The following is a 14695-nucleotide window of genomic DNA, read 5'->3' as shown; positions in this document are numbered from 1 at the left end:
GGGAGGGGGGATCCGCAGCGGGGAAGAGGGAGGAAAGACGGTGGGGGAAATTGAGGATAAGACAAAGCCGGGGTTGGAGAAGAGATTTGGGAATGAGGAATGGCCTTGTGAAGAGGAAGTAAACAGAGCAGTTGGTGGCGGTTTGGAAGTAAGAAGAAAGAAATCGGAAAGGCGAGAGGAGGAGGAAGAAACGCAGGATTACTAGTAGGTAGTTATAAGAAAGCGGCGAGGGAGTGAGTCAAGTTGGGATTTCTTTGGATGACGCTCCATCATTGATTTTTTTTACTGTACGGCGCCGACAGCGGATGGCGGGACGAGGTCTGATAGGATGACCGCCATCTCCCTCGACATCATCCAACTTGAACGTAAGGAATTAAATCGAACTGCTCAAGAGTCTCAATTGGTCAACTTGGGCATTGGTCATCGATCGATGCCATTTGCCTGCATTCTTCATTCTTCCTCATGCACTGTACCCCAGACCATCACCGTCACCGTCATTGTCACCCCTTCTTCAATCACGGTGCAGGGATTAGCAACCCCGACCGGGAGAGCAAACTGGGAAGTCTGGGGCACGCCGATGACCGGAGGCGGTCAACCCTCAGCCTGCCTCCCCATCAGATTCCACCCCCGCGGATAGCCGACGATATCCGTTCGGATATACGAGTGCTCGAATACACTATCAGTCAGGAGTATTGATGGTCCAAGGAAGAAGAAAATAGCCAGGAATCTTTGACACACATTTATTGACCTGGCAATGGAGAGAAGAAGAGAAAAGAAAAAAGAGAGAAATTTTTGTGGAAAAGGTAAAAGGTATATACAGTAGGTACTGTACAGTACAGTACACTCACTCAACAGGCTCCGATCATCATCACCACCATCTATCTACCCTCGCCCTCATTTTTTCCCCTTCTTGCCCTTCTTCTCAGTCGGAACTCTCCCATTCTTTTGCGACTCTCGCGTGTTCTTGCCCTTCTTCCAGCCGGCATTGCCCTCCAAGCGCTGTCGGGAGTCATCCAATTTCTTCTTGTCCTTGTTGCTCAGCTTCACCTTCTCCTTCTTCGACTGACCGGGTCCGTTCAAGACCTCCGCGCCCAGCTTGCGAGCGGCACGCTTGTCTTTCTCGGTCTCGAACCACGTCCGCTTGGGCCGGGACTTGATCTCGGCTTCGTGCTTGATCAGATTCTCTCCCTTGGTCACCTGCATCTCCGCTTGTGCCAGCTGCTTCTCCACCTTCTCCTCCTCCAGAACTTCCTCAATCTCATCGGCCAAGTCTTCAGCCTTGGCCGCCCACGAATCCGCAACCGCAGGGTCGATCACTCGACTGGCGATCTTGGCACCCTGGGTCTTGCCGGCCTTGACGGCGGCCTTCACCACCTTGCGGTCGGGCTCGGCCGCAATCGTGCAGGCCCGACCCGACCGACCGGCACGCGCGGTACGACCGACACGGTGCAGGTAGATCTCGTGGCTCTGCGGAGCTTCGTAGTTGATGACCGTCTCCACGCCCTTGATATCCAGACCACGAGACGCCAGGTCGGTGGCCAGGAGGAAGGCAGCCTTGCCGTCACGGAAGCTTTCCACACTTTTGATACGCTACAGAACGGTGGTTAGCGCGTGCTCAAGTCGTAGAAGATAGATTCGGACATACCTGTTCTTGGCTCATGCTACCGTGAAGCTCGGCAGCCTTCAACCCGAGCAGACTGAAAACAATGCGGACGCGGTGGGCCTCTTTCTTTTGGCGGAAGAAGACAATCACTCGTCCAGTGTAGATCTCCTTGCACAGATACAGCAGATAACCCAAGCGCTTGTCCTCCCGACCGGGGCGGAGACGCACGAATTCCTGGGTCAGCGTCAAGGCCGTGTTCTTCTTCGAATCGACCATCAGGCGCACGGGACGGTTCAGACCGACGCGGATAAGCTTGTCGACGGTGTCGGTCATCGTAGCGGAGAAGAGCATGGTTTGGCGGGACTTCGGGATCGTGGTCAAGATCTCGTTCAGTTCGTCGGCGAAACCGTCCTCGAGCATGCGGTCGGCTTCATCGAGCACCAGAATCTCGAGCGTATCAACCGTGAAACTGGGCGAGTTGCGCATATGATCAATGAAACGACCCGGGGTGGCAATAATCACGTCGGGCCGCTTCTTGAGAATGTTCTCCTGCTCCCGCAGGCTGAAACCACCAACCAACTGACAGAAGGTGACATCGGTGTAGGTAGCCAGCTTGGTGGCCACATTGTAACACTGGACTGCCAACTCACGAGTGGGCATCAGAATCGCGACACGGCTGGTAGGGACCTTGCGCGGACGGAAGAGCAGACGTTCGAGAATGGGAACGACGAAGGCAGCCGTCTTACCGGAACCAGTCACGGCACTACCAACGATATCCTTGCCGAGAAGCGCAACGGGGATGGCCTTCTGCTGGATGGGTGTCGGGTTGGAGAAGTTGACCGCAGCCAGACCACGAAGAATAGGTCGCGACAGGTTGAAGTCCTGGAAGGAGCGTTTCGCGTTGACAGCAGAGGTCTCAGTCTTCTCCTCGGGGGCGAAGAATGCCTTGCGTTTGGCTGCTTCTTCGGCGTCGACTTCGCTCTCCGCATCGGATTCCTCGTCCGCGCCCACATCGTCGGGGTGCGCGACAGGAGTAGCGACGGAGTCGTCGTCGGAAGCAGCATCCTCATCTTCGTCCTCATCCTCATCATCCTCGTCAGCCTCTTCGTCATCCTCATCGGCCTCCTCTTCCGAGTCCTCGTCCGCATTTTCATGTCCGCTCTCATCCTCGCCATCAGCGCCCATGCCGAAGCCATCCTCCGCCAGCAGCTCATCATCGCCAAAATCGACGGACATACCCCCATCCGACTCATCCCCGCTATCCTCCTCCTCAGCCACCTGCTGCTGCTGCTGCTGCTGCTGCTTCTTCTGCTTCTTCTTCGCCGCAGCCTCCTTCTTCGCCTGCCGCCTCTCGATAATCTCATCAATGTCCACGGCCTTCTTGTCGCCGTTTCTGCGCGCCTCCTCGTCAGGCACATTCTGCGCCCACCCATCAAACTCGGTCACCTCATTCGCCACCCCTCCCACATCGAATTCGAAGTCCGGGTTCAGGGCCCCATCATCCTCAGCGGCATCGGCCTCCTCATCTTCACTGTCCTCTTCCGCGTCCTCCTCCTCTTCCGACTCCGGTTGCGCAGCCTGCTTCGCGCCCTTCTTCGACGACTTGTTGGCCTGCTTCTTCTTGTTGTCCTGCTGCTTCACCTTCTTGTTCTTGGTATCGGCCGGCTCCTCCCTCTTGCGCTTTTTCGTCGCCGCGGCGGTCGTCTTCTTCGCGGCGAATTCGTCGTCACCGTCCTCGTCGAGCGGATTGAGCGTGTCGTTCTCGTCGTCGGACAACGTCATGACGAAGTCGTCATCCATCTTCCGTTTGGGAGCCATCTTTTTTTTTCTTCCGGCCAACGCGGAGGGGGAAACTTTTGGCGCAAAAATCAATTCGTGACGACTGAGATAAGCGTGAATCAATTCCTGGTGGTTCCGGATTCTTCAATTCCAGATTGATTGGTAGATTAAGTGAGCAAATCCAATAGAATAGAAAAAAGAGTGAAATTCTCAAACCCCCAACTTTTTTTGTTTCTCACCAGTCAAATCGGCCAGGAACCAGTGGATTGCGGGAATGGGAAAAAAAGTTGAAACTTCCGAGGCGGTGGGTTGCAATCCCGGCAGAAAAGTGTTTCCGCTTTCTTGGGCTTGTTAGTGATTGGCTCTGTTTGGTTGGCTGCTTCCTATAAGGTACAGTACGTACTAACACCCCGACAGTCCTCGTTACAGATGTTGGTAGGCATATAAACCTGATCTAAGCTTCTCTACGGGATCTAGGAGCTTGTGATGATAACGATGAGCTCTGGATGGCAAATTTTTCAATTTCTCACATATTCATAGCATCCACTCTGTGTTTTGTTTGAGATCATTGCTTTTGACCGCGTACTGCGGCAACAAATCAATCCAGCCTACTACTAGTCCAGGAAAGAGCTGATAATATCATCAAAGGAGAAGGGGAGCATCAGCCTGGAGGGCAACTCATCAGGCAAGTGATAACAACCATGGGTCTGTGAATTAAAGATGAAAAGACAAAAGAGATTGACACCTTACAAGTGGAGTAAGTCCACGAGAAAGGTTTATTGGTCGGCGAAATATGGTGACTTGCAATTCGACAGTGATCATATCAGCCCAAATTGCGAACTAAATAAATCACATCAAGGCTGGTTTGTGCCCCTTTGGTTAGTAGCACTATCATAGCAGATTGACGGTGTATGGGACTCACTGGCTATCAAACTTCAAGCGTGTTCCACGCAGGTGGCCTTGCTCGGTGAAATCCCACCTCCGCTGGAGCCAGGTGCGGATGTACTGGTAGCGATCACGCTCCGACCAGGGAAAACTGCATGTCACGATGACTCGAGCCATGTCACGCAGACCGCCCGGACGGTAGGCGTTGTCGTCCTCCTGCAAGCAGCGGAAATGGTATCCACGTTTGGGTACGTACCTGTCGTCCAATACCGAGAGCATCTTGTCCATCAGGCAGGTTCCGACCCCGTGCTGCTGCTCTCTTGGCATCAGATAGAACTCGAGCTTGACCGCGAACTGGCCTGTGGTCCACGGTCCGTCATGGTCGATGGCGAGCGCAAATCCCAGGATCTTGCTGGGAGTATCTGCATCCTCGCCCGGCGTAGGACGTTCCACGGCCACGATGAACGGCAGTCGGTATTTCTTGACATCTGCGATGCGGTTCCGGACGATTTCCTCGTTTATGACCCCGATGTCCAAGCTCATTGGGGAATTTTCTGAAAACCAGTTGAAGATGCGCGCGAGCTGCTCAACATCGCTGTCTTCCACTGGACGCAGGTACAAATCTTGTCTCGTCTCTCCGGGCTTCGGGTAACGCTTGTAGAACTCGACGTCAGCTAGCCAGCGCTCATGAGCTAGACGTGCTTCCACCTCCCTATCCCTCTTGATGCGGGCCAGCCTATTGTCGACATATCCCTGGCTAGTCTCATGTTGATGCAGACGCCCGTCTTCGTCGGCGGGGTCAGGCCAAGTCCAATCATACGACCAATTCGGCCTGTACATCTCGTGTGTGCCGTCTGGCAAAGCCTGCCCGGTGAAAAATGCCACGCGGTTGACATCTACCACGCGAGATGAGTCAAGCGCTCTCTGTAGCCAAGACTCAAAGGAGCGCCGCCACTGTGGCTGGTCGGCGTCCACTCGAGGGGCATAATCCCAGCGCGCAAGCAATAATTCGGAGTCATCAAAAGACACCGGGACTACCTTGTCGCGCTTGGAGTGCTTCTCCCTCAATGCTTTCTGTTCCTCGCTGGGCTCTGATGTCAAAACAATCTTGCCTTCAACCAGTCTAGGATATGTCGACTCGGACTCTCTGTATGGAGGGAACTGCGCCTCAAACTGAGCTTTGAAAACCGGATCGTCCCTGGTGATGCCGGAGCGCCAAGCCTTCTCTCCTGTCTCCTCTTCTTCCACGAGTGAAGCGGGATCAACTGGGGGTGGCGCTGGAGGTCTGAGATCCGCCTCGATTTGACCAGCACCGCGGCGTTGCATGAGAAACTTGTACCGAGCGGATTCAGAGTCTGTTCCTGGTCCATGCCTCCACTCGGCAAGCAACTCGGGGCTAGCTACCTGCTCGTGATCGTCGATGCGATCTAGGTTCAGGTGTGCCTTTAGGACAATTTCGTCTTGCAGACGTTTGAGCTCGGCTCTTACATCGGATGGTGCGCGTGGAGGCGCTTCATATTCGGAAGTCTCAGGTGTCATCTTACCAAGCTCACTCTGCTTTTGATCGCCATCCCACCAGGAGCTTACTTGTGGTGCATCGGGTGGGGTTCTGATTGCACGTTTGCCTTTGGTCATAGACGGAGGTGTGGTTCCGCGGCCCCTAGCGGGCTTCTTTTCCTTATTCTTCGGACTGGCCATTCTGCTTTGAGACGACTTCGTTTCTTAGTCTCTGTGGGAAGGGTGCAATGTTAGCCTGCTACATGAATTATAAGTCAGACTCGGGGTTGGACACCTACCTAGGTGTGCGAAAGCCTCCAGTGTCCTAGACAATGAGTCACTGTGGACAGCTATGGGAGATAATGGCTCTTCTATTCGAAGTCATGAGAGGTGAGTGACACGACTAATGAAGGCGAGAGACTTACTCTCAAAACTCAAGGGTCTGTGGTTTCTGTGATCACTATTGAGAATAGTTTCTTTTCGTTCCCATCTTAAATCAAGTCAATATAGAAAGGAGACAGAAATGATGAAGACAGGTGCTTACTCTGAAAAGGCGAATCCCTGTTTCAGAAGACAAGAGACGCTAGGTCTTCTGGAGCGTTGTTGCAGGATAAGACCATAAACAAGGAAAGACTTTGTTCAAATGAAGAGGTGTATGACTCTGTCTTCCGGGGATTGATGGAAGTATCCAAAGATAATGCATATCACTCTTCAGGTATAGAAAAGGAAGGATAGATGGTGAAGATCTCTTGCAGATTTCAGATAAAAAAGAAGAGGACGGGTGGAGGAGTTGATGGTTGATCTGTCAGTCTGTGTGGTTTGCAAGCTCACATAATAAGATAGTCCTGTTGCAGAGACTCCCTTCCTTTCTTCTCTCTCTGATCATGACATGCAAGATACGTTGTTCTAAAGTTATCTCATGTACATCTCAGTGTGGGCTAGGTGTCACTGGTGAATTCTAGCTGTGAGTCACGTGTTACCACGCTCTTCTCACTCATTGGGAAAAACCTCTCAGTCCACAGTATCAAAAGCGGAGACTAGTCCAAGGTGCAAAAAAGAGAAATATGAGGTGTTTATCTTAATCTGGTTTGAACTTTGCCCAGAAATTGAACTCACTGCCCCGGGGGAAATGTGAATCTCCAGCTTCATCTCCGGCTCCATCTCCGGCTCAGCTAAACATATTCGAGTCGGATGAACAAGTAAGCTGCGCCTTACTAGGCTGCATTATCATCACCTTGCTTTTATGTCGCAAGCCCTTGCAACAAATGATTATGATGTTGGGCTGTCTCAGTTCCCTGAGTACAGCCCTCTCCATCGCATACTGATGACTGGATATGAGATCTTTGGTGCTATAGCTATGAGCAACTAGCAGCTCAAATACTTAGGTATTTAAAGCGCTTAGTCAAGTACTCTGTCAGTACAACTGTGAACTCCTACACAGCGTATCTCGGAGTCCAAGGTCCTCGGATGCGAAGCTCGGCACAAAAGAACAGCCTTAAAATGATAGATTCGTCCCTGAATGAGAATTGAATATGGCAGTCATCTTCTTTGAAGGTATGCGAGGGCCATTGCCCTTGGTGGAGGTCATGCATTGAGAATCTTTGCTATTTACTCTAGAAACGTGACGATATAGATAGCTGGTCACGTGCAGCTTGATATCAGTTAGAGCGATAACCAAGTATTGATCTGACAATATACTACACCTTAAACTTTTTACTGGTTGTTATTGAGTTGCCAAGGTTGATCAAAGGAAATCATATCATTGATTGGGGTGGTTCAGTGTGCTGCCGACTTTGCATTATTAGGTACCAGGTACAGCAGAGTTAATAACTTGGTCCAACCCGCGCATGCAACCTCCCAACACCTCGCAATATCCATAGGAAGATACGCCCAATCACCGATCAAGCAGACAACCCGCCAAGATGTTGTCTATTCTACGCAAGGCCCGGTTGAAGGACAAGGAAATGCGAATTCTCATGCTGTAGGCCGTCGATGACCCTTGTGACGATAAAGTCTATGCGATGCTAACGCGCAAAAAACCGACGACCCCAGCGGTCTCGACAACGCCGGCAAGACGACCATCGTCAAACGAATCATGAAAGAGGATGTCACCACCGTCAGTCCCACGTTGGGCTTCATCATTAAGACCATCGAATTCCAAGGGTAACTCTCATTCATTGTATACACCGGCAAAGAAAAAAAAAACTGATAGCTGACGCCCCCGGGCGGGGGGAGAAAAGATACCGTCTCAACATCTGTAAGGCTTCTCCTGCCGCTCCGTCCGACCTTATTTCCCTCCCCACTAACCTACCTGGTACATCCAGGGGACGTCGGAGGCCAGAAAACGCTTCGTTCTTACTGGAAAAATTACTTCGAGAAGACCGATACCCTGGTCTGGGTGGTTGATGCGACCGACCGCCTTCGCGTGGACGACTGTCGAACCGAACTGGCGGGTTTGCTTTTGGAGGAGGTAACCGTTTCCTCGTTTTTTCGTTTTGGGTTTTCCCCCGCGGGCCCCTCCCTCCTTCTGAGGCGGCGTAGGCTGACTGAATGTCGCGGACAGCGCTTGATGGGGGCGAGTCTATTGATTTTTCTCAATAAAACTGACGTTGATGGGTGTATGACTGAGGAAGAGGTTCGCGAGGTGAGCTTTTCCTCTCCTCCCCTACTTAATTACTCTTCCCGACCGATTTACGTTCGGGGTTCCTGTTTTTGACTGAGAACTCAATACAGCGATTGAGCTTGGACTCTATTAAAACACACAAATGGACGATATTGCCCTGCAGTGCAATGACAGGCAGGAATCTGCACGAGGGGTTGGATTGGGTGGTGCAAGATGCCAAGGATCGACTCTTTTTATACTAGGTTAGCTAGCTAGAATGCCCAACTTGCGCTTAGCCGATGATTACGATGGGGAAAAGAAAAATACCCTCGATCTTTGATTGCAGATAATACCATGAGTACTAAGTTATGACTTCAATTGGTCTACCGAGATTGCATCGAAACCATTGTGTTTTCTCATTCACGCGCTAACTCAATCCAAAAAGGCACGAGATGAGGCTCACCAGCCGTAATCTCCGGCCGGCAGCCTGATATATTTTTTCTGACCCTCCCACGCGGCAGCGATGCCCGACCACAGTTGGGCTTATTGGTTGACTGTGGAAGCCCCTCTCGCTCTGGTCATCACTGACCCTGCAGAGGAAAAAGGATTCTGAATCTGAAATGACATGCAGCCCTAGCCTCCATGTACAACGGGATGGAGCATTAGCGAGGACATCCTAGACAGGGTTTTGACTTTTGACTGCGCGTATATTGCGGCTCCCTTGCTCGGGGCCGATTTAGTGTGGCCTTGTCGGGAGTTTCGGATGGACGATCAAACACTCGTTCGGCTCTGTCAGGGTCCACGGTCTTGGATCGGTAAAGAGGCAGGTTTTGCTGGAAATAGCAGAGCGGGAACCAGTGGTGGTTGACCTTGTGTAAGGTAGTTGACTAACGTTAACTTAGTGTATCTTACGTCAATGGATAATGGGGCAGCAGCAGCTTGTTTGGTTTGCCCGGCAAGACTTTCGCTTGGAGAGAGCCGCCGCTGCAGCTGCAGCCTTGGAATGCCGGCCGCGTCAGTGTCAGAAAATCCTTGGACCATCGCAGATTTATCCATGGATCTGGATTTCGGGAATCCGGAGAAGCAAGATCGGAATCGAGATTCGGGAATCATGGCTGCCCTAAGGTGTACTATACCTTTTTTTTTTTTTCTCTCGTCGCGACTATGAGTACTTCATTAGCAAGTACGTACTGTACTGTACGTATATACTCCGTACAATGACGGGATTGCAGACTTCTTGAGTGAACGGAGTGGTGCGCTTTGAGGGTGGGTGTGCTCCACCGCAAGGCCCGAAATCGGGAACAAGTAAACAATCTTCCGTGTCGAGGAAGATCAAAACACCAAACCGTGTTGACTTCGGTAGAAGAAGAAAGGGGATGTAAAGCTTGAGAAAGTTCCCTGGATGACAAAGTACCATTAGCATAATGGTTTGTCCCCTTGGGGATAAAGACACCGTGATTATAATAAAATAAGTATTGATGTGCATCCTGTCTCTCATGCGCCTCACCAGCTAAAACAGTTGTGGGGCAGCAGCAGCTGATGGGCGTCGGGCTTCCTTCTCTGATGATAATGATGATGATGATGTTTTGTTGTTCATGGAACGGGCTTCCCAGCTGTTGTTGGGTCCACCAAGTCCAGTGATGAGGCAGGCGTCTGACGGACAAATCCCACTAGTAACGTTACTCATTTCCAGATGACTTAACTGGGCAGATGAATGGGGAGTGAGTTGAAGTTCGTAGTAGTAAGTAGTCTCTGTACAGTACAGTACTAGGTAAGGTCCTCGCCGTAGTTCATTCCTCGTCGGATGCGAATTGATTCTCGCCTCAGGGCGGCGAGCCCCGAGCCACGGGGGTTTCTTTTCCCTTGATTCCCTCCTCCCTCATCCACCACCTCTTTCTTCCCTTCTCTGCGACCCTCATAGACTCACGAGTCACGACCACAATTGACTGCCCAATTAGTATTTCCTCCCTCCCTCCTCTCTCGCCCCTTTCTTCTTCTTCTTCTTTTTTTTTTCTTACCGCACGATCTTTCCCCTCCTGGTCGCCTCGCACGAAAACCCCCACCGTCCCTAGCTCGTTGCCCGGTGTTTGTTCAGTTTGGCAAGAACCTCTCTTTCTAGCGGACAAATTGGCAAATTGGCCCTTTTCCCTCATTCTCTTCTCTCAGGCCACCTTTCTTCTTATCTTGGCTGGGCAGATTCGGCATTTAGTGAGCCATGGCTCCTACGACAGATATCGACAGCTCGGAAGATGTCAATGACTTTCTTCTGCGCATTCGGGAACTAGGAGAGAAGCGCGATAAGGAGGATGAGGAACGCACGAAAAAGTTGGAGGAGGAAATTTTGCAGGGGCGCAAAGAGAGACAGGCCCGAAGAGCCGGTAAAAAATCTCTCTCCTTGATATTTATGTTTATTCCCCCTCTTCATTGTTCTCCATTCGCCGCCGTCGAGATTCGCGAATCTAAACACTGATTGTGCATGGTCCTCACACAGAGCGGGCGCGATCGATTTCTCCCACAAAAGACTCCCCCGTTCTTGATGCAGCTCGATTGAGCATATCCTCGACTCTCAGCCACCGTGCGATCGAACCTCCCGAACAATTTGGACCATCCCTCTATACCCTGAGTCGGGACTCGGACAGCAGACCCGAGTCCATTGGGGATGACACATCAACAACCACGGACGGCGGCCGGAGAGGATCCACACTGACCGGAGTCGATGGCGAGTTACCATCTAAACCCTTCTCACCTTTACGGAGTAGAACGGGGACTCTGTCCTGGCAGCAAAGGCCAACATCTCGTGATAGCAACAGACAATTTTTTTCATCATCTCCTTCCAGATGGCGAGCCTTGTCCACGGCTTCGACAGATGAGCAGAATGCGAATCGGAACTCATTCGCAGCCTCACCCACATTCAAGGATATTTCGTGGGCGCGCCAGACAGAAGGAAGCGTTTCCCCAACCCGCAGCAAACATATGGAGGACGAGAGGCCAAGAACACCGGTTTCCGAAGCCAGTTTCCAGCCCCAAGAAGCCGAAAAGGAATCCACCCCAGAACCTAAAAAGGAGATCGATCACCTAGAGAGCGTTGAGGGACGATCTCGATCGCCATCTAGAGCCAGTTCGACCTTTGCAGAAAGTACTTTAGGTCACCGATACTCAAGCGTTTCTTCTGTCTCTACCGCGACAGGGCTCGGCTCCCCGCTGCCTCTGACAAGCGCTCAGAAGCTGGAACCCCGTAAGCCCGAAGAGGTACTCGAGGATCAGATGTCTGTTCCTCCTTCTCCGAGGCGGCTTTCTCCGGAACGGTCGACGTCACCAACAAAGGGTCTCGGCGGATTTGTGCAGAGCGCCATGATGAAGCGATCCGATAGTGTGTCGAAGAGATGGAGCGCCCAGCTTCCATCGGGTCTTAGCCGGCCAAGTTCGGTTGCTAGCAGCCGTAACAGCTTCGTCGGGAATGAGACCTTCCCAAACTCGCCCTCATATAGATTGAGCCGCGAAGTTCCAAGCCTCTCACCTCAGCGGCCGACCTCCAGCCATCGGCCTACATCGAGTCACCGGCCTGGTTCGAGCCATAGCGAGGCAACTATCATCGACCCTGCCAGAAACAGTGGACGACCGGCAACCCCGCCAGTTCCCATTCCCGAAAAACAAGAGAGCAATGCACTGGCTGACGAGGGGACCGCCAGGCCCCCTCTCAGCCTCCACACGCGGTCAGCTAGCTCTGTTGAAAAGGGCCCAGAGTCAAGTTCTTTGCCTTCTTCAAGTCCAGCAGTTTCCAGGACCATGGATCCTAGGAGATGGAGTCCTACCAAAGCCAGCTGGTTGGAAAGTGCTTTGAATCGTCCTCCTGACTCGCCGAAGCACAAGAGGCAACAGTCCTTTCAACAACCGTCATGGGTTAGGGAGAGGCAATTGCGGAGCAGTGTTGATCTGGGACGGACTTCTAGCTTCAAAGAAGTTACGCCCGTGGGGCTCATGCGAACGGCTGCTCCGGGCACTCACTCCAAATCATCAAGTGTGTCCGGAATTCCGAATCTCTTCTCTGGAGCCGATACGGGTAAGGCCAAACCAGACGATTTCGCCACCATTTTGTCCCCTACTCTGAAAGAGCCTGGCCTTGATCTCGTTCCTAATGAGAACTTTCCTGAGGCCGAGCCGAAAGACAGCGAGCCCGCTGAATCCAAAGATGATCATGCGCCATTCGAACCCTCAGATGATATCCCCGCTAATGATGTCCCAACCCATGCTCCTGAGCTGAAGGACAGCGTAGTCGGAAGTCAACCCAAGGACGGACCGGGACTTTTGCCCAATGACAGCCAGCCGGCTCACAGTTCCAAAGACAATGATCAAGCAGCACCTCTGGAGGAGAGTGTGGAAGTTCCGCCCCTCACCACAGCAGATACAGAGACAGAAGTTGCAGAAGACAACACCACGAAGCATGCACTGAAATTGTCGAATCGAAGCCCGATTACCAAGACCGTACTTGACATGCCTCTTCCATCTCCAACCCGCGACCCGCTCTTAAACAGGCCCAAGCCACAACCAGCTGTGATCGATTTCCGAGCCAACCTTCGACGTCGCGAGATTGTCAAAGATGAAGCGCCTAAAGAGGAGCCAGAATTCAAAAACGTTTTCGGGAAGCTGAAGAGGGCCGGGGCATCGACCTATGTACCCCCCGATGACTTGAAGGAAAATATCTTAAAAGGCAAAGCGGCGCTCAGTACGACGAACGGTCCTCAGAAATCGCCAAAGACTGATGACCTAAAAGAAAGCATACTCAAACAAAAGGAAGCAATCAAAACTAATGGGGGCTCAACTAGGCGAAACACTGCCGGAGAAATGGACGCTCCTATGAAATTCGTCCCAGAAGCGATTGCAAAGAGGAACAACTTGACCAAGTCTATCAGTTCTAGAAGCAACCTATCCACTACTGACGCGCCGTCTCCACGCTCACCACTTTCGCCGCTATCACCTTTTGAGCCGCCGATGTCTCTAGAACCACAGGCTCTAAGCCTTTCTCCTACTCGTGCGGATACCAACGTCACCAACGAAATGACTCACGATTTTGAAGAAACCGTCGAACTATCTGAAATCCCCAAGGGTAGCTTTGACGGACATCAACTTGGAACAGAGAGTGAAGCATCCGAAAAGGAGGTCAATTACAACGAGGTGGAATCTCCCCAGCATGTCGAAGCGGATTTGCCGACTACAGAAGGTCAAGAGGAGGCTCAGGGTCATAGAGATGTCGCCCCGGCTCGTTCATCAGTTCATTCATCGGTGCGTTCCTCGGTGCATTCCGTGCAATCCTCAGTACGGTCGTCGGTGCGTTCTCTGTCTCCGGTGGAACTGGACCAGACTCCACATGCGCCTGCTGCGGCTGAAAGTACCGCTGCTAAAAGTAAACTTGCAGGCCGAATCAATCCTGCCTTAGCAGGACTTCTGTCTCGCGGGCTGCCAACCACTGGCAACGGCCCTGCCACGGGCCTTTCCATCACCGGCAGCCTCTCAACGGGAAGCTCAGAACAGCAGGAGCCACAATCCCCGGCCCTCCTCACGCACATGACGAAGAGCCGGGCAAGAGGTCCAAAAAGGCGTTTGCCCATAGGGACGGCATTTGAGTCCAAAGAGTTGGCTGCAGCGACAGAGGTCGCTGTGGAACACTTTAAAGATGGGGTTGCCGATGAACAAGACATCAACGAGAGAATGAGTGAGGAGAAAAGACTTGAAGCAGAGAAGCTCGCAGCGGAGAAAATGTCTGAAGACAAGCTTGAAGAGCAGGCAAGACTCGCCGAGGAGCAGAGACTTGCTGAGGAGCAGACACCCGCCGAGGAGCAAACACTCGCCGAGGAGCAGAGACTTGCTGAGGAGCAGACACCCGCCGAGGAGCAGACACTCGCTAAGGAGCAGAGACTCGCGGAAGAGCAGAAAAAACTCGCCAAGGAGCAAGCAAGGTTTGCTGAGGAGAAGCTCGCCGAGGAGCAAAGACTTGCAGAGGAGCAGAAGCTTGCGGAGGAGCAGGCAAGACTTGCAGAGGAGCAGAGACTCGCAGAAGAGCAGGCAAAACTCGCCGAGGAGCAAGTGAGGCTTGCCGAGGAGCAAAGATTTGCGGAGGAGCAGAAGCTTGCAGAAGAGCAGGCAAAACTCGCCGAGGAGCAAGCGAAGCTTGCAGAGGAGCAAAGAGTTGCGGAGGAGCAGAGACTCGCAGAAGAGCAGAGACTTGCAGAAGAGCAAGCGAGGCTTGCTGAGGAGAAGCTCGCCGAGGAGCAGAGACTCGCAGAGGAGGCAAGAATTGCTGAGGAGCAGAGACTGGCGGAGGAGCAGAGACT

The 14695-nt window shown here is 52.3% G+C and overlaps 4 protein-coding genes across 4 annotated transcripts; 2 read left to right on the top strand and 2 right to left on the bottom strand.

The window, feature by feature from the left end:
* Positions 1 to 775: 775 nt before the first annotated feature.
* Positions 776 to 3634, bottom strand: drs1 (putative ATP-dependent RNA helicase DRS1). The gene is made up of 2 exons (XM_025674839.1): positions 1646 to 3634; positions 776 to 1590 (listed from the first exon to the last, which is right to left on the bottom strand). Exons 1-2 carry the CDS (start codon positions 3419 to 3421, stop codon positions 895 to 897), a joined length of 2472 nt encoding a protein of 823 aa, XP_025521641.1. The 5' UTR covers positions 3422 to 3634; the 3' UTR covers positions 776 to 894.
* Positions 3635 to 4205: 571 nt separating this feature from the next.
* BO86DRAFT_327409 (GNAT family N-acetyltransferase) lies at positions 4206 to 5806 on the bottom strand (the record flags this gene model as incomplete). The annotated part of the gene is made up of 2 exons (XM_025668608.1): positions 4206 to 4242; positions 4305 to 5806. The coding sequence occupies 2 exons, from the start codon at positions 5804 to 5806 to the stop codon at positions 4206 to 4208; spliced, it is 1539 nt and encodes a 512-aa protein (XP_025521640.1).
* Positions 5807 to 7513: 1707 nt separating this feature from the next.
* Positions 7514 to 8712, top strand: BO86DRAFT_394016 (ADP-ribosylation factor-like protein 2). Its single transcript, XM_025673146.1, has 6 exons — positions 7514 to 7745; positions 7817 to 7927; positions 8005 to 8021; positions 8089 to 8234; positions 8328 to 8408; positions 8498 to 8712. The coding sequence occupies exons 1-6, from the start codon at positions 7687 to 7689 to the stop codon at positions 8627 to 8629; spliced, it is 546 nt and encodes a 181-aa protein (XP_025521639.1). The 5' UTR covers positions 7514 to 7686; the 3' UTR covers positions 8630 to 8712.
* A 1765-nt stretch (positions 8713 to 10477) lies between these two features.
* Positions 10478 to 11729, top strand: BO86DRAFT_350848 (uncharacterized protein; the record flags this gene model as incomplete). Its single annotated transcript, XM_025669399.1, has 2 exons — positions 10478 to 10744; positions 10888 to 11729. Coding segments are annotated over exons 1-2 (1005 nt in total), but the record flags the coding sequence as incomplete, so codon positions are not given.
* Between the last annotated feature and the right edge of the window lie 2966 nt (positions 11730 to 14695).

Source organism: Aspergillus japonicus (genome assembly GCF_003184785.1).
Source record: "Aspergillus japonicus CBS 114.51 unplaced genomic scaffold BO86scaffold_150, whole genome shotgun sequence".
In the NCBI taxonomy this organism is placed as follows: domain Eukaryota; kingdom Fungi; phylum Ascomycota; class Eurotiomycetes; order Eurotiales; family Aspergillaceae; genus Aspergillus; species Aspergillus japonicus.
This window is presented reverse-complemented; position numbering and strand designations above follow the sequence as displayed.

What these genes read in the sequence shown, in the direction of transcription:
- drs1 (XM_025674839.1), bottom strand. Translation starts at nt 3,421, where the DNA reads ATGGCTCCCAAACGGAAGATGGATGACGACTTCGTCATGACGTTGTCC. An exon ending in GTAGCATGAGCCAAGAACAG is followed by an intron (nt 1,591 to 1,645) that starts GTATGTCCGAAT and finishes ACCGTTCTGTAG; the next exon opens with CGTATCAAAAGTGTGGAAAG.
- BO86DRAFT_394016 (XM_025673146.1), top strand. Translation starts at nt 7,687, where the DNA reads ATGTTGTCTATTCTACGCAAGGCCCGGTTGAAGGACAAGGAAATGCGA. An exon ending in CGGGTTTGCTTTTGGAGGAG is followed by an intron (nt 8,235 to 8,327) that starts GTAACCGTTTCC and finishes TGTCGCGGACAG; the next exon opens with CGCTTGATGGGGGCGAGTCT. An exon ending in CTGAGGAAGAGGTTCGCGAG is followed by an intron (nt 8,409 to 8,497) that starts GTGAGCTTTTCC and finishes AACTCAATACAG; the next exon opens with CGATTGAGCTTGGACTCTAT.